The 18,487-nt window shown below is 24.4% G+C and overlaps 5 protein-coding genes across 8 annotated transcripts in view; 2 read left to right on the forward strand and 3 right to left on the reverse strand.

Moving 5' to 3' along the window:
• Nucleotides 1–816, reverse strand: part of Grip91 (gamma-tubulin complex component 3) — a 16,457-nt gene extending 15,641 nt beyond the window's left edge. The window contains exon 1 of the mRNA XM_017901180.1: nucleotides 744–816. Coding sequence (XP_017756669.1) covers nucleotides 744–816 — 73 coding nt within the window. The remainder of the gene's footprint in view (nucleotides 1–743) is intronic.
• Nucleotides 817–4,153: 3,337 nt separating this feature from the next.
• Nucleotides 4,154–9,053, reverse strand: IntS2 (integrator complex subunit 2). Its single transcript, XM_017901181.1, has 5 exons — nucleotides 8,652–9,053; nucleotides 6,449–8,538; nucleotides 5,967–6,171; nucleotides 5,579–5,885; nucleotides 4,154–4,606 (listed from the first exon to the last, which is right to left on the reverse strand). The coding sequence occupies exons 1-5, from the start codon at nucleotides 8,942–8,944 to the stop codon at nucleotides 4,154–4,156; spliced, it is 3,348 nt and encodes a 1,115-aa protein (XP_017756670.1). The 5' UTR covers nucleotides 8,945–9,053.
• A 2,561-nt stretch (nucleotides 9,054–11,614) lies between these two features.
• Nucleotides 11,615–12,257, forward strand: LOC108548318 (oligosaccharyltransferase complex subunit ostc-B). The gene is made up of 3 exons (XM_017901190.1): nucleotides 11,615–11,793; nucleotides 11,886–11,959; nucleotides 12,036–12,257. Exons 1-3 carry the CDS (start codon nucleotides 11,655–11,657, stop codon nucleotides 12,255–12,257), a joined length of 435 nt encoding a protein of 144 aa, XP_017756679.1. The 5' UTR covers nucleotides 11,615–11,654.
• Nucleotides 12,258–14,641: 2,384 nt separating this feature from the next.
• On the forward strand, nucleotides 14,642–16,280 carry LOC108548322 (beta-1,3-galactosyltransferase 5; the record flags this gene model as incomplete). The annotated part of the gene is made up of 2 exons (XM_017901193.1): nucleotides 14,642–15,465; nucleotides 16,064–16,280. Coding segments are annotated over exons 1-2 (1,041 nt in total), but the record flags the coding sequence as incomplete, so codon positions are not given.
• Nucleotides 16,281–18,168: 1,888 nt separating this feature from the next.
• The window catches only part of Chchd3 (Coiled-coil-helix-coiled-coil-helix domain containing 3), a 5,246-nt gene continuing 4,927 nt past the window's right edge, over nucleotides 18,169–18,487 (reverse strand). For all 4 annotated transcript variants that reach the window (XM_017901175.1, XM_017901172.1, XM_017901174.1 and 1 more), the window contains exon 3: nucleotides 18,169–18,388. In XM_017901175.1, the coding sequence (XP_017756664.1) occupies nucleotides 18,213–18,388 (176 nt within the window). In that variant the 3' untranslated portion in view covers nucleotides 18,169–18,212. The remainder of the gene's footprint in view (nucleotides 18,389–18,487) is intronic.

Here is an 18,487-nt window from a genome sequence, read left to right on the forward strand (position 1 = left end):
TTTTTTTTTTTTTTTTTCAATAAACTACAATTTATTAGTTAGTTATACTTTATAAATACAAATAAAAAAAAAATATTATATATAATTTAATTATAAATGTCATGTTATAGGAAGATATTAAGCATCCTGTGATATATATAAAAATTAATCAATTTATCATGGTAGAATATGAAATATTAATCATATTTCATTTTAATTATGCTCTTGCAATTTGCCACAAAAAGGGAAAACTACTTATTAAATACATATAAAAATAATGAAATGTAATATTATAACTATAAATAATATATTTTTTAATGTAATAATATTAAGTAATGTTGAAAGAATTTAAATTAATAACTTTAATAAATATAAATGTAATTAATAAATTTAACATATCAAATAAAATTACATAGTATATAATAATAACATCACTAAAATTTATATAAATTATGATTGCATTTTCAAATAAATAAATATACACAATTAAATTTTTTACTTTATACAACTGTGGCAAATCATTAAAAATTCAACCAAATTATCAAACTATTATTTAAGATAAAGACAAATTATTACTTATATTATATAAGTTCTTTTTTAATAAATATTAAAACTTTGTACATTTAGAAAACATTAAATGACATTTAAATTGTCTTTTGAAACATTTCATTGACAATTATTCTAGCAAGATATAGAAAAAGAATTAATTCAATTTAATTTAAATTATTCAGTAAAAATAAACTTTTTAATTATAAATATTTTACCTGGTTTTTGTTCTCCACAAAGTGAAATAATCATTTTTTGAACAAGATTACCCACAGTTTCAGCTTCCATCATATTTATGTATATTTTTCTTAATAATATTAAATATTATTTCACTCAAACTTTGTTTGTACACATTTAACGTTATTGCATTCAAACTGTCACTAGGTAATTAATGTTTGATAGTACTACTTCATGCAGTTAACTTAGGTATACGTATTATTTTCGTCATAGAAGTAAGATTATATAGAGCGAACATAAATTCCTTAAAATGATAATTATCTAGGTAATTAAAAATGAAAATTAAAACAAATATATATATATATATATATATATCCGTTACAATGATTTCTCATGTGCCATAATACCTTATAAATATTAGTTAAAATTAAAATTAAAAATGCAGATTTCATTTTCTGAAAAGCATTCAATTCAATACTGATTGTAAATACTGATATCGGAAATAGTAATTTATAAGCAATAATTTTATGTAAATTAAATGCTTAACCTTCCGACTAGCGAACCTCATAGTCCTGTCCCGGGATCGCTTTTAACTCACACGGATATTCCACTAATATGTAATATTCTCCTGTTTTTTCACTATATAGTTATATATTTGGTCGAGCGTTAATACTGTTTACAAATATACTATTGTAGAAAATGTGAAGCATAGGTCGAAATAACCATTATTGTTAACCATTTGACTAGTGAAGCTCACAGTCCTGCGGAAGGGTCACTTCTGGCTCACACGAATATTTCATTAATCATATTTACAACCTTAGAAAATTTCGTTCAAATCCGATCTTCCTTGTAGAAGTATGAAATTAGTAATTTACAAATTCTTATTACAATCATAGGAAATCGGTTGGATGGAAAGGAAATGGTAGAAAAAAAAAAATGAGAAGGAAAAATTAATATTTTTCATAATCTCATTATACATTTATATTTATACATATCAGATAAAAACGATTTATAGACCAAATATAAACATAGAATACTAATTTATAGTCCATGGATAAGGAAAATATTGGGATTTAATTAGATCAATAATTATAAAAATAGTTAAATAAAGAATAAGCGCAGTAAAAAACATTAGGAATTAAAATATGCTATAATCAGTTTCGATATTCTGTCAGCCGCATTGCAAGTGACATAGATATGGTAAAATGGCATTAGTAACTAAAATATGTTTGAAAATTTTAATCTTACAAAAAGCAATGTTATATATATATTTAATAAAGCCATAAGTGGTATTATAGAATGATTCATATATATTATATATTATAAATATTAGTAAATTACTATACAATATCACAATAAATATAATAAAATTCTTTGATCTATAAATTCCGTTGTACTGTTAATGTTGTAATTAATAATTTATTGATAACTACTAATTAATAAAACTTTTTTTATCGTGCATATGTTCTTCCTTCCAAAAAGTAATAAGAATACTTTAATATGCATACATATATATATTATGAAAATTTATGTACATGTAATGAAAATTCAAACGTAGTTACGACTTACAACAAAATTATATAAATTGTCAAATATATTATTAATAACAAATTGCCCCAAACATGAACTTAGCAGTAAAAACAAAAAATTAATATATTATGAGTTATTATTATAGAAAAATATTTATTTGTGGATTCAACAACAGTCGTAACTTCTTGCCAATTTTTGACCGAACGCTGACAACATAAAGTGATTTTAACTCGAGCTTATTTGTCGTTTTAAGATCGAATCGAAAAGATTAACATTTTCACGGGGACTGAAGAGAAGTACGCGAGGGGAGGATAGTAGTTATCAGCTAGTATTTACCATAGTCGCATACCTACACTCCACCCTTCGTATAATTATTTATTTGTAGTATAATTATTTAATAATTTATCGTTACTTATGAAATGGAATTCAATATTGAATAATATATAATTACTCAAATTGTAATTATAAATTTGTAATCAATATATTAAGTAAATTTATTTGTTATGTATTTATACCTTTAACCCTTTGACTACGGCAGACTTTGAAACGCACCGGTCGTATCACACGGGTAGGAATTCATTTACAATGTCCGCTGAGAACAGAAAAATTTTGAGTAAAGATACGTCCTCTGTGTTAGAAAAGCAAACTATGTTGAGCGCTTATATGCGCTTTCCGTGTCACAAAAGTAAAATTTCTGTATGTATTTCTGCCCACAGTAGCCAAGGGGTTAAAATAAATTTTCTCTTATTCAAATAAATCAGTACTATAAAGAATAGGAAGAACAATTAAAATGATAACATTAGATAGCATTAAGTTTTTTCTAATATATTTATCTATAATAATTATATAAAAATATGTATTAGATATGAATGACAATATTTATTTAAGCTAATTATAGGGTACATGAAAAATTCTTATATACTTTATGTACAGTATATCACATAGTATCTATACAATGTCTTTGGTAGTTATGATATATTCAATTCCATGGGAATATTTGTTCAATTAATAAAACAAAGATAATGTAACTATCTTTTATTTTTTAATTTTTGTCTTAAGCCACTAAATAGTATATCTACAATCTACATGTTATTGAGCAAAAATATAACAATGAAATAATTCTTTACTAGATTACTATTCAAAATTTTAAATTAAAAATGTACAAAAACATTAAAACAGTATTATATTCAGAATTAGAATGAATTAATTAATATTAAATTCAATTAAGATGAATACATACATTACAAAAAAATATTATTATAATTAACAAAAATAAATAACCTCTATCTTTTAAAGACAATAATATACATATGAAAGTTGTATTGATTCTTTTCAAATTAATAAGCAACTTGTTCTAACATTAACTTATCTATAGAATTTTACTTAAATGAGTTAGGTAAAAAAAATATATGTGTAACAAATGAAGAACACACTTGAAAAAAGATTTTACTAATAAAAATTGGATCTATAAAATACCAATTATCATTAAAGTAATAATTTATGCAAAGAATAAGAAGCATTTTATTTTATAAGAATAAGTAACCAAACAAATATATTATATTATTTTACATTTTATAATGTAATAAATTAATTATATTTATTTTGACTCAATGAATAATTTTTGTGTCTAATGTTTTTACTCTTTTTATTTTAAGGTACTCTAAATATAAATTACTACTATAAGTGGTAGCATGTGTATGTATATAGATCTAGTTAGTAGAACAATTATCTAAATCGATATTAATAAGCAGTTTATATTTAAATATCAATTTAGTTCCATAAAATATCACAATATATTACAAAATATATACTTAAATCGATATCAAGAATGTAATATCTGTATACCGAATCATTCAAATAATTTATAATTCAGCTTAGCAATAAAATTGAACATTTATATAAAGAAATTAGGAGTAATATTTTAGTATACTTGTGATTGTAATATTGCTTTTTGTAATAACATGCAAAAGGTCTCATTAACTTCTTGACACAGAATATCTGCAGATTTATCTCCTAATGCTGCTTGTGCAAAATTGACTCTACCAAGTTGTAATAGTAAACCTGTAGTATCTTCGGCTAATGGTGGAAAAGCTAAACATATACGTGTTAATGCTGGTAATACAGGCATGAATAAAATTACTCTGTCCTTAGCAGATAGTACACCTAAAAGTGTTATCAAAGTATTAATGGCTAAACGAGAAACACTTAAAGCCTTTGGTAAAGCATACTGAATTGCAAGATGTGAAACTAAATCTACAGCAAATATTTGTTTCTCTGGTTCTGGTTGTGATAATAATTCAGGAATCCAATCAAGACAAATATGCATAGATGGAATACCAGTAACTGTAATGGGTAACAATTCTCTTGGATAGCCCTATAAATAAAAATTATTACAAATTATTTATATGGATTATACTATTATACAGGATGAACTACTTTTAATCAATTTTTCTTAACTAGTTTTAAATTATAACCTAAGACAGAGGTCAGCAATCTTAAACTCGCGAGCATTTACGTATTCCCGAAGTTTTTTTTAATTACTTACTACTATGTTAAACATTAAATATACTTTAAGCTTACTTCTCTTTTGACAAGATTAAAATATGGTGTTCTTTATTATAAGTCAGTCATTCGAAGTGCTCTTTTTAATGGAAAAATTGCCAACCTCTAGTCTAAGGGATCTGTTAATTTTAAAGATACGAGAAAACTTTATTTATATTTATATAACATTGTAATTATTGGATTACTAAAGTTTGTACATGTCTTATACTTGCAAATTGATTGTAGCATATACAGGGTAATTTACCCAGCATAATCACTTATATCTTCTGAACTTTTGTTGAAAATCCTTAAATATAGCTTTTAGTTTAATATAGAACAACACCAGAAAATATGAAATGAGGAATTATTATAGCAATTCATAAATAATAGATGTGTAAGAACTTCAGCAATTTGACAATTATAATATTACACTGATGTAGATATGATGTAATTCTTCTTGAGAGGAATGTTAGATTATAGACCATTAAAATTGTTTAAATCGTTATTTTGTTAAGAATAAAGGAGTCTGACAAGCCACTTAAAAAGACAAAGCTACTAAATTTAATTAAAAACTAATTAAAAATACATTCAAACAAATTGTTATTAGTATGTTATAATTTTCTTTTGTATTGTATGATTTTTATAAATAAAGCTTTTACATATTTCTAAATATAACAGAGATATTTAAGTTATTAGTTCACTATGTATACAAATTTTAAATTCTGATAATACATCAATAATCAGTAACCAGTATAAATTTGTTAATTAAGAAAAAATAAAAACAAATTATCTAAGTTGCACATACTTGAAAATGGACCAATTTAGCCAATGATGGATCTGCTATGAATACTTGATGTAAATATGAACAAATTATACTTTGTATTTCTCTTAGTGACCACATTTGTCCAGGTGTTTCTCTATCTTCTTCTGTCTCTAAACATGCTTCTAATAATATTTGAACAGCTGCACTTTCTTGACCTGCTACTAATGCTGTTCTTAAATCTTCTCTTTCAGCTTCACTTGATAACTGACCAATCTTTTCTGTTAATGGTTTATCTTGTATATGTCTAGATAATTGAGATCGAGATGCTGCTAATGCTGCTTGCAAAATTCTACAAATATTTATTGTAAGCTAGCAACTGATAATAAGTAATTAAATGCTAAACATCTCAAAACTTACTCAATCTTTTTACCTTAAAATAACAGACAAAATTGGAGCGCATCTAAAAACTTTTGTATCACATCTCAATACTTGTAAAGGATCTAATACAATATTTTCTTGAGTTAAGAAAACATTTTTTACAAGAGAATTTTCTATTAATAATGCATTTATTGATAAAACCCACAAACATCTTGGTAGAACTGTATTTAACCTAAGCCATACTTGTTTATATAATTCTGAAAAATTAAATTAATATTTAATTCAATATTTAATTTTATACTATTGTCATTTTCTATTAATTATTTATAAATTAACTATTCTAACTTTTATTATATATATATATAATACATTAATAAATATTAATTATTTTGTTCTTCATTATATTTCGGTAATTTCCTTCAATCACACTTAACTTTTAATGCAAATATTTTAGTAACATGGAAATAAAAAAGATTATTTTTAAAATGTTAATATCTAAATATTCATATTTTATTTTACAAAATTAATTATTACCCTGTATGTATCTAGGAACTCTTGGACTTAAAGTTGCTTTGAAATAATGTATTATAACTTCAGCATGTGGCCAAATATCAGTTGGTTTCATTGACATTAATTGTCTTAGAAGCCTTCCTGTTCTTGATGGGCATGTTTGAATATGTGAAAATGTTTCAATAATCATAATATCTGTAATTTTTACATCCTCATAATTTGTTACTGTAGAATCTATATTGATCATTTCATTATCAAGCCAATCATCTACCAATGAAAGGTGAGGAAAATGTGTTGCTAATAATCTGAGAAGAGGAGAAAATAAGCCGGCATAATTCATTTGATCTCTTTGAACCAATTGAAGTAAATACTTTATTGGCAATTCAGACAAAAATTCAGTTGAATATGATTTAACTTTTCTATCTTGCGACATAAAAGTATGCATATGAGATAATCTGACATCTTCATATAGTAATAAATAATATAACAATAATAATTGTGATGTAAGAGAAGGTTTTGGAATATCAATGTCCATATTATCTATTTCAGTTTGAGGGACACTATTAATATTCTTCTTAAAATCAAAATTTGCACCAAAAACACTATTTTGAAATACTCTTCTAATTTCATCTTCAGTAATTGGTTTGTTTGTATGTTCCGAGGTTTTATTATTTGTGACTAAAATTGAATTGACATATACTTCAACTAAAGCTGGAAGAACTGGATGCAATGGTGGTACGCTGTTGCAAATTTGTTTGTAAATCCAATTTTTTATTGGCACTCGATGTTTAGCAAATGCTCTTGACTTTAACAACTGGTGGATACAATGTACAGGTAAAAATCCTGGAATATTTGCATTTAAATTGGCTGTTACTGGTACCTTTACAGCATGAGAAGTGACAACCTGTTCAGTGAATATCTCTTGCATAAAAATTTGCTTCATTCTAGTCAAATTGTTTGGTCTAATTGGTATTTTCATACCTAAAGTTGCACACACGAGTTCACAAATAGCTGATAGTTGATTGCTATGAAAGTGTATTGCCATTAAAAGTAACATTTCTCCAAAACTTGCTGTGACACCACTAGCACTTTCGAAATAAGCTTCTTCACGTACAAGCCACTGTACCCATTCTATACTTCGCTTTTCAAGATTATGATGACCAATTAATGAAGAACATGCAATAAGCATACAAAGACCTAATGAGACAAATCTCACACCAGCTGGCGATGGAGGAGGATGAGATGTTAATAATTGTACTATCATTGCTACTTCATCATCTTGAAATTTAATACCTCCAATACCTCTTAATGCACAATAAAGACGTAATAAAGCACTAGCTTGAACAACTTGACTTTCTGGTAATTGACCTGCATTTTGGGAAGTTATTGCTTGCAATCGTTTAAGTAGTTCTTCTCTTAAAGATTGTAATGCTGTATGGGATTCCCATTTACGTTTTTGACCATTTCTAATGAACATAGCTATCCATGTTCTTACTTGCTGATCACTACCAAGTAATAATCCTGACACAAAGGCAACTATATCACTTTCTGCTAATGTGTTATTTATATTTTCATGTTCCAAACTTAATGTAATTGCTAAAGCAGGCATTCTACAAAGTTCTACACACTTAGCTCGCACTGCCAATGCTTGACTTGGATTCATTTGACACAGCATTGTTAAAGCCATTGTTCTAATTCTACCTAATGCTGATTCTTCTTGCCTTTCCCCATTTGCTATCAAATGTGCACAAACTTCAAAAAAGCTATCAGGGATATTAGCAACTATCCAACAAATTATTTCTGGACCATATTTAACATGTAATAATGTTTCTGCAATATCCAATATTGATAACACTGTTGGTAACTCTGATAAAGCAACACAAATTACATAACTAATCTCTTCCATATAGACTGCATTATCAAACAAATCGGATTGTTTAATTTGAAATTCCTGATTTTTTTGTTGCTCTTGTACTTGAGAAGCTATGTATAATAATTCACACAAGACTAGTCTTATTCTTCTAGTAGATTCACTGCGTTCAAATTCCAAAGCAAGACCACTTTGTAATGACTGAGCAAGTACACTATCTCTTTGTAAACTACCCATCTTTTGCCTAAAGAAAAAAATAGTTACATTTTTTTGTACGTATACTTGACATAATTTACAATATATTGATCGATAAAATAATATTAACTAATGAAAGACTAATGTTAACATACAACTAACCTTAATTGTTGTTCTTTTCGAACATCCGTTTCTAATGCGTGAAAATCAATTGAAAGTAGTGCAATTATCGAATTTACTGATTCAATTCCAGATAAAATTGTCAAGACCTGTTTTCTTTGTTCTACACATTCTTTCGTTACATCTAATGGAGATATAAGACTCATACGAACTAAACATGGTAAAATTGGTCGTATTTCTTTGTGAGAACATACCGCCAGTACTGGTATGTCTACATTTTGTATTGCAGTAAAAACCCGCGGTGCTACACGTGTATTTTCTTGCATGATTATCATTTGTTACTACTTAAAATTAATTAAACACTTTACACTTCACACTATACATTTATAAATTAGAATAACTACGATTTCAAGTCACAACGTATATGAATATATTCAAACTGTATTCGTATATCTTACAAATAAAATATTCGTGAATATTTATTAAATCCATGAGATTAGTAGTTTGAACTTATCAAAAGCACTACTTTATTCGATTTCATTTAGGTTAGAAAATATAAGTTTGCCATCCATTTTTAATTGTGTCACCACGTGTATACAGAAATAGATGAAAAAGTTACTTATAATTTTTCTATTTAATTTATGTAACTTTCTTTATAAATAAAATTAAATTAAAATTATACTATATAAAAAAAAGTACTAGAGAAAGATAATATTTAAAAAAGTAAGATATTTTATTTTTATTTTTGATCGATTATACGAATCAATTAATGTGTAACTATTCCAGTAAATAATATAGTTACAATATCAATTTGGCACCATATTTCTTTAAACTTGACTACAAAACCATATTTATAACTATACTGAATAACGTGGCAACACTGCTCATGTGAAAATTAGAAGTTCAATTCGTAATAATGAAGCCTTCTATATAAAATTATAATTAACTTTTCTTTTATAAAAAATTATACTAAACATACTATTTTTTATTAATTATATATGGATAATACATAAATATCATACATAAGTAAAAGTAAAACACTAATATTTACATAGTATACCCTGTGAACTTTAGAAAAAAAAAATAATTTTAAAGAAGAAAATCCCGTAATCCGCAAAATAACTTGAAATATATCAATTCCCCAAAAAAGCAATAAAATATCAATTAATCAATAATAAATAAAAATACATAATAAAATAAATAAAAATTACATCAATCTTTTTTTCTTTCCGAGTCATGAATATTAAAATATTAATTCCAAGTTCTTGAATGATAGTTATATATGCATATATGTATGTATATTTCGGGTTAACAGAAACCTGAATAAGCAAAATTATTACAAAGAGGTTAAGTGAACATATACAAAAGAGATTAGGAGAATTAGTAATTGAATGTAAAAATTATGTAATTAATTACAAAACAAAAGGTTTTAAAGGATAATATTATAATTGTAAATTGTAAATAAAAATAGATATTTTCATACACGTACTTATGTATGTTTATAAATATATGTTATGTATATTAATGATTTTTAGATTGCAAAAACTGAGATTTCAAATTAATATCATTTATGAGCGTATTGTATTTACTGTAAATTTTGAATATTTCAATATATAAAATACAAATAAAATATCTTCGTACATTGAATATCGGCATCTACAGGCAGCAGAATATTTTATTGGGATTTATTTCTTCCACAATTTTTCACCTTTGAAGAATAAGAATGTAGAAATATAATTATTAGCTTATCTTTTCAAGTACCATAATTTCCCTTGCAATTGAGAACGTAACAATTCCATGATATTATTAACTAATAAATGCACGAAATTTTTTAAAAGGACATTTTATGTGTAAAATAAAATATCCAAAAGCTTTATATACAATAAATATGATTTTGTAATTACAAAAATTGATGTATAATACTATTATAATATTAATACTGACTTGAAATATATCAAATGTATAGATCATATTAAATAAATGTGTTATTAAACACAAAAATACAGATTTACAGAGTTAATATAAATAACACATACGTGCATTATTTCACTTATTCATGTTTCATATGCTTCAGAAACTTGAGATTACTATAATAATATAAACATTTGAAAAATAGGCGGGGAACTAAGGAGTCGGTACAGGGAAAGTGTAGATAAATGACCGATAGTAAATAGAAGAAGTTGAAAGAAAGCTGAGTTATATTATCGAAATTGGACTTTCGCGCACTGTTGGGATTTTACCTTCAACATCGTTCATACTAGAGTCAGCTATGACATAACTTAATAACCAAATCCTGCATCAAATTTGGTAACATTTTGGTAACAAACTTGTACTGAGCGTTTTGGAAATCTAGTAATAGTAGAGATATCTCTTATATTAAAATATTGAAAATGTAATATCATATAAAAATTAATTATATTAAATTATAAAAACATTTTGTGTAATTTAAACAAATTTATAATTAAAAAGAATTTTTTGTTTAAAAGAAAACTTTTAAAAATTGAAGATTTTATTTTCAACATTATATTAGCAATATTTGTCATTGCTAGATTTTTGCTTAGGCCAAATTTCAATATCAAAATGTTACTAAATTTGATACAGGATCTGGTTATTAAGTCATGTTAACATATTAATAGCAAACATATATTAAAGTTTGTACCAATGTATGAGTTGGTAGATTCTGGCATCAATGTTTGATTTGTTTTTGGCCAAATTAATTCCATGTTATAACCAAAATATTTACTGGAACATTTTTATGTATATATTTTAGAATAATTAAAAGTAGCTATGTTTTTATATTTCATAATGTTGTAATCTACATCAGTACATAATTATTTCATCACTAACAAAAATTCTACTGTATAGAAATTTATCATTATTTAAAAATTTACATAAATCAGTAACTTTTCACGTCTACCCATATAGTCATAAATGTTGTCACAACTGCCATCTACTAAATGTTATAGCAAACGTGGAAATTTATTGTTTTGTAAAAGCAACGTAGAAGTACTCTTGTGTATATGATATTTCAATTTCTTTTTAAATATGGAATATATATATCGTTTACCTTTTCTTGCATTAGAAGTACCTAACTTGAAATTAAAAAAACCATCATGGTTTGTGAAACCTAGTGCTATGGTAGTTTTCTCATTTATACTTTTGTCATATTTTCTAGTAACTGGAGGTTAGAATAACATAGACTATCAATTTTTTATAAATTTTATCAATGAAATAAAGGTAAATATTGTATATATTTCGTTGATAACTTTTTTAAAGGTATAATATATGACGTAATTGTGGAACCACCTAGTGTAGGCTCAACAACAGATGAACATGGTCATACAAGACCTGTAAGTACATGAAGTGAAAATAATTTTATATTAATGTTTAATATTTTTCTAATAAATATGTATTTATCTTTTATAGGTGGCATTTATGCCATATCGTGTAAATGGGCAATATATTATGGAAGGACTAGCATCTAGTTTCCTTTTTACCTTAGGGGGAATTGGTTTTATAGTGTTAGATCAAACACATAGTCCATCAACACCTAAGCTTAATAGAATTCTTTTAATATGTGTTGGATTTATTAGTGTTGTTGTATCATTTATTACATGTTGGATTTTTATGAGGATGAAATTGCCGTAAGATTTTTATACGTTATAAACTGTAATTTATAACAAAATAAGTTTTATTATAAAAATAACTTTATTAAAAGTATATAAATATATTAATATATATTCATTGAGCATAAAATTAAATATTTTTACAACTGGTTACAAAATGTATTTTAGAATAATTACTTTTAAGATATCATAAAGTAATATTAAATATTTACATTATTAATATATATATATTTTTTCAGGGGATATCTACAATCTTAAATTTAATAGATTTAAGATTATGGATTAAAATTTAATATTTTTTACACATTAAAATTATCATATTTTGTATGAAATATATTAAGAATGTAATTTATGAATAACAATGAACTGTCAAATACATAATTTATGAATTACAATAAACTATTAAATACATTTCAAAAGACACAGAATTTTCATCTATTTATGTCTGTTTTTTTACTTCCTTCTTGAAAATAGTAAGACCTAGCATGCTTTTTTATTGCAGAATGTATTTTACAGAGATTATTCTTAAGTGAAACAATTAAATAATAATTGTTTATGGTTCTATAGCTTTGTTTATTTATTTATATAGAAATAGAAAAAATATATAAATACAGATCTAAAAAAGTTTTATTAAAGAACCATAACAATAATATGAGATTTAAGGATAATGTTGTTAATACCAAATAAAAGTAAATCAGTAGCATATCTCAAATAAGTAATTATGAGTGAATTCATTTTATGATTACTTACTAATGAGCTATATCATCATGTATACATGTACTCTATTAAAATGAATTAAAACTGTATTAAATTATAGATTAATAAAGTCATAAATATTGGAGACATCATATTGAAAGTCATACTAGGAAAATATTCCATGATAAAGGGTTTTTAGGCCTTTTTGGGAATTTTTTACAAAGCAGCAATGCATACCTGCACACAAAAAAGTGTTCTTATGGTTTTCATGATGACAGCTATTCTGCTTGACTAAATTTAAAAAATAAAGAAGATTTTTCACTAGGACTTCTAGAAGGGTCAAAGCGACTTATTTCACACTTTGTATTTTTACAGTTTCTGAAAATATGTAGCTTTTTTTAGTAAAATGAATATTGATTTTTATCTAAATAGGAATGTAATTGTGATACTTTTTTATTTTCATTATATTGCATTAATTATTATTATCTGAGTATATTACATATAGGTATGTATTAAGATGTCTTTAGCTATAGTGGGTACTGAAAAGAATGAATAAAATGGTTGCATTCTTAAGTTGAAATATTGATTTTTTGTGTGTGTTTTCTTAAGCATGATGAGTTAAAATAAAAATATTGATTTTTATTTTATTGTAATGTGGACTATAGCGACACATGAACTGAAAGTTATACCAAATTTGAATGATACTAATTCTGTAGTACTTGGGATATTATAAAAACTAATTCGGAAAATGTGTTTTTGAGAAAAACACGTTTAAAACTACAAGAAAAAGAATATTTAAATTTAAATGATGATAGTGTAAGGGTGAATGGAGAGGAAGTATGCATTTAATGTCTTGATGCTGCTGATCCTTGGTCAAAAGAGATCTTACAAATCACATCTTCTAAACAAGAACATTTTAAATGGGGGTAAAGTATTAGAAATACTTTGCCAGTTTAATTATAATTTTGTTAATTTTAACGGTAAAGGCTTATTTTAGTGACTTTACCGTAAATCAATTTATTTTTTTCGAATTTTTCAAAAAATGCTATATTTTAGCATGAGTAAGAAATATAAATCAGGAATGTTATAAAGTTCTGACATATGTAAGTGACAAAAATAAGGTTATGTAATACATATATAGGTGACTATGCATTAATAAAATTTCAAAATATGTAATATAATGTACATAGAAGCAAAATGTTAGAAATACTATTTCTATTCTTCAAAGATATATTATTAATTACATTTTGAAATATATTTTTATATACAAAATTTTGTGAACTTAAACGTATAAAATAGGTGCCATAATTCAAACAAGAAAAGCTAATAAAACTGACGTATGTATAATGTAAGTAGATAGTCATAAAATTACACATATATAATTTTATATCTTACTTTTAATTGTTATAATTAAGGAAAGGTATATGATTTATATTTTAGTTTGTCAATTATTATAAGAAGATATATATATAAAATATAAACAAAAATTATGTACTTTGTTATAATAGAGAAGATAATATAGAATATTACATAAACTATGCTAATATATAAAAAACAATCTAACAAAAAACAAATTAATAGTAAATAGTAATTGAATAAATATTATAATCATTAAATGATATTATTAATGATCAAATGAAGGTAATAATATCTATAAATGTTTATTTAATTTAAACAAAACGTGTAATGCAATGAATAATTTTTAAAAACATGGGATTAAAACTTATTTTTTTAATATTTTGCATTAGTACAGTATTTATCTTATCTTTAACTGTATTAAAAATCAATGTTATAAGTAATACAAAACTAAAATTAAAATACTTATACAGTGCAAGTTATATAGATAAAAATATTTCGTCAGTTATAAAATTTATCATTAATCCAAAATGTGACTCAAATTTTGTGGTTTGGATTGTTACTTCCTCTGCAAATGATCCTTCATATAGAACAGCATTAAGGCATGCATATCCAAGTGAGATATTAGAAACTTTGAATATTACAAGAGTTTTTTTGTTGGGAATGCCAAAAGAGAAAAATATATGGAAATATATTTTAAAAGAATCTCAGACATATAATGATTTACTGCAAGGTAATTTTTTAGAAAATTATAGAAACCTTACATTAAAACACTTAATGGGTTTAAAATGGGCATCAAGCAATTGTAAAGCTACTTTTCTGATAAAAAGTGATGATGATACTGTGTTAGATATTTTTGAAATACTAAAATTTTTACAAGAAAGAAGAATAAAAGAAAATGCTATATCAGGATATGTTTTAAAAGAGATGAAACCGATACGAATATCAAATAATAAATGGTTTGTTACTAGACAAGATTTTCCAGAAAATGTTTATCCTGATTTCCTCTCAGGATGGTTTTATATAACCAGTTTAAAAGTTGCACAATTATTATTTCACACAAGTAAAAAATTTAAAAATTTTTTTTGGATTGACGATGTATTTATTACTGGAATTTTGAGACAAGAATGCGGTATTAAACTTGAGGAACTAAATAATTTTTATACAACAGATTATAGGTAATTATATATAATTGCCAATATAAAATTATTTTGTATTTTTCAATCTCTATAAAAATATTTATTTTTTGTTGAATAAAATGATAAATATAAGATTTCTTGATTATTGTCTTAAACTGTATTTTTCCACTTTGTTAATCTGAAAATATGAAAAATCTTCTAATGTTTATTAAATACTATTGTAAAAGTAAATTATGTGTGTAATATAAAAAATATTCATATCCTATTTATTAAGAAATTTACTAAAAGTTAAAAATTAAGTAACATATCTTTAAGATTATAAATTATAAATAGTTCATATTTTCATAATAGTAAATCAGTATTAAAAATGCTTTTAATGATTAAGTAATAATATATTGATTTATTTATGAAACTTTTAAGAATTAATTAATTAATTTTAGAATTCAGAATTTTTCAACTACATATAATAAAAATTGATAATAAATTTTCATTTACAACAAATTACTTAGGTACTTATTAGGTACTTTTAGCTTTAGAATTACTATTATCAAAATTTTTATTATGAATTGCATGATAGCAATAAATTTTAATGTCTTCCCTTTTATTTAAAATTTAAAATATATATTGATGTCAACAGGTATTTAGAGTGTTGTATACGAGGTAAAAAAGAGAAGCTCAAGTGTGAGTTTATTGCAGGACCTGATGGAGGCAAAAAGGAATTACATATTAAATTTAGAAAATTTTCAGAATATTGTCAATGGAACTGTTATAAAAGAAGGAAAGAGCAATTATTATCAAAAACTTGTGTAGCTGCTTATGAAGAAAAAATAAGTATTATAAATTCTAAAGCTCAAATTTATTCTATATAAAATTTACAAAATTAAGTAAATTATAAAAATATTAACATACCATAAAATAACATAAAATAAGAAACTAAATAATAATGACTGTATTAAGTGAAAATTAAATTGTAAAATGCAAATGAGATTTCTTAAATGGTATTTTTATTATTATAAATTATTATTACTTCTATAAATATCAACTGTTTACAATTATATTAATTTTAAAACTAAATTTGCAATACTTCGAACCATTGTAATCTTCGAAACATAAACTTTTGATTAAGTTGCCTACTCGTACACTTGTCTGTATAGATAAATTTTTATATATAATGCCAAAAGTTTTTTATTGATAACTTAGAACACTCAAAACTAATATTGAGTGTCCTTTAAATCACGCACCTCAATATAACCGAAGCTGAATTAAATTAATGTTACTTAATTAGGTTAGATTGGGTTAGATCAGCATATCAAACGCCGTGAAGTGGCTGGCCACGCAAGCCTACGATTATTTTTTCCCAATTCTATTTAACCCGTTGTATTTACTCATTACCATCTACTTATAGAAACACTATTAGACGATTGCCGCTCTTGTGCCGCACATAATGCGTTTACGACACACACATAGGCAGAATTCAATGGAGTAATACCAATAAATATTACATGTGCTTGGAAACTATGGCTTTGTAACAATTGTTGTTTGATATTTCATTTTCTACAACATATTTCAAAATTAGCAGAAGCGATCCATGCATTTTGCAATTTTAAAAAATTTTGTTTTTTCAAAAAGATAGCAAAAGCAAATTATTTTTTCAAGCTCTCTAATATATATTTCTTATTGATACTAAAATAAATTGATATAAAATTACTAAAGTAAATTTTTACTAAAAAATAAACGTGTTATATATAAATGTTTCAACAGTATTATTTAATAAATGTGTAATAAATAGTAACAAGCATGTAATGCATAATATAATCTTCTTATGTTGAAATGACTTGTTAAATATTGTACAAAAATGAAAAAATGTTACTATTTCTAAATTTGTATATAAAATTGTAAGATATATTTTTCTTACGAAACTTAAGTTTGGATTATTTGATAAAAATTGTAAAACATTTATAATTTTGCATTAAAGTTTGTATTAGTTAATCTTATTGTTTAGAAAACAAATCAGCATATTGTAACTAAAATTTTAAGATTCTTTTATATTTTACATAATCTAAAATATATTTTAGTTTAATGTAACTTTAAAAATTATATACGGTATGGCTGTTTTAACTGGCTACACGTGATTATTTCTGGACCATAAATAGTATTTATTAAAAAATGTTTCGTATATAAGTTACAAGATGTAAAGGGCGACATAAAGTTTGAAAGCTAATAGCTCAATAATGCCTGATGCAAAAAATATATTTTATAAAATATATATATATATATATTATTACAAAATATATATTATTGTAGTATCTTGAATATGTTTCAATACTACCTATAACAGCGCGTAATAAAAAATATCGGGTTCTATTTGAAAATATGAATATGACGTTCACAAGACTCTTTAAAGTCATCACAAAGTTAAACAATTATTATCATAACATGCATGTCGCCTTTTACTTCCTACAACTTTTGTCTGAAACATTTTTTGGTATTTCTGATATTTACAGAAATAATTACGTACATAACAGACATACTGTGTGTATATATATATAACATTTTGTTTATAATTTTTGCCTTCCTCCTCTCAATTTTAATAAATATTTTTATTAATTATATCCCTGCATTGTTTACACTTTTTCTATGAAACAAATTTTACTTATTGTTAGTAATATCGTAAAAATAAATATCCAAAATTTGATTATATTACATAATTTATTTTCAGACTAAAATTTTGGTATTAAATGACATTATATTTAATTAAACTACTCATAATTCAATATTATAACACATTAACAACGTGCTGCAATCACATGTGCACGACGCTGATCGACGCAATTAAAAAATTCTTTTACTAAAGTATCACACTTCAGAATTTCTTTAGGGTGACTTTCATAACAGTTGAACACTTTTTCAGAACTACTTTGACATGGTTGAACAGCATCTTGAATATTTACAACTTTTTTATCTGTAAGAAAAAGTAAAATCAAAGAAAAATTAACAATGTACAGTATATTTAAAATTATTGCAATATATAATGTTTAAAACTAGCATATTTACATATATA

Source organism: Eufriesea mexicana, unplaced genomic scaffold (assembly GCF_001483705.2).
Source record: "Eufriesea mexicana isolate 0111107269 unplaced genomic scaffold, ASM148370v2 scaffold1532, whole genome shotgun sequence".
In the NCBI taxonomy this organism is placed as follows: Eukaryota; Metazoa; Arthropoda; class Insecta; order Hymenoptera; family Apidae; genus Eufriesea; species Eufriesea mexicana.

Excerpts from the sequence above, each read along its gene's own strand:
- IntS2 (XM_017901181.1), bottom strand. The coding sequence starts at position 8,944 with ATGATAATCATGCAAGAAAATACACGTGTAGCACCGCGGGTTTTTACT. Across the intron at positions 6,172-6,448 it reads AGTTCCTAGATACATACAGG|AATTATATAAACAAGTATGG; the intron begins GTAATAATTAAT and ends TTAATTTTTCAG. Across the intron at positions 5,886-5,966 it reads ATTTTGTCTGTTATTTTAAG|AATTTTGCAAGCAGCATTAG; the intron begins GTAAAAAGATTG and ends AAATATTTGTAG.
- LOC108548318 (XM_017901190.1), top strand. The coding sequence starts at position 11,655 with ATGGAATATATATATCGTTTACCTTTTCTTGCATTAGAAGTACCTAAC. Across the intron at positions 11,794-11,885 it reads ATATTTTCTAGTAACTGGAG|GTATAATATATGACGTAATT; the intron begins GTTAGAATAACA and ends ACTTTTTTAAAG. Across the intron at positions 11,960-12,035 it reads AACATGGTCATACAAGACCT|GTGGCATTTATGCCATATCG; the intron begins GTAAGTACATGA and ends TATCTTTTATAG.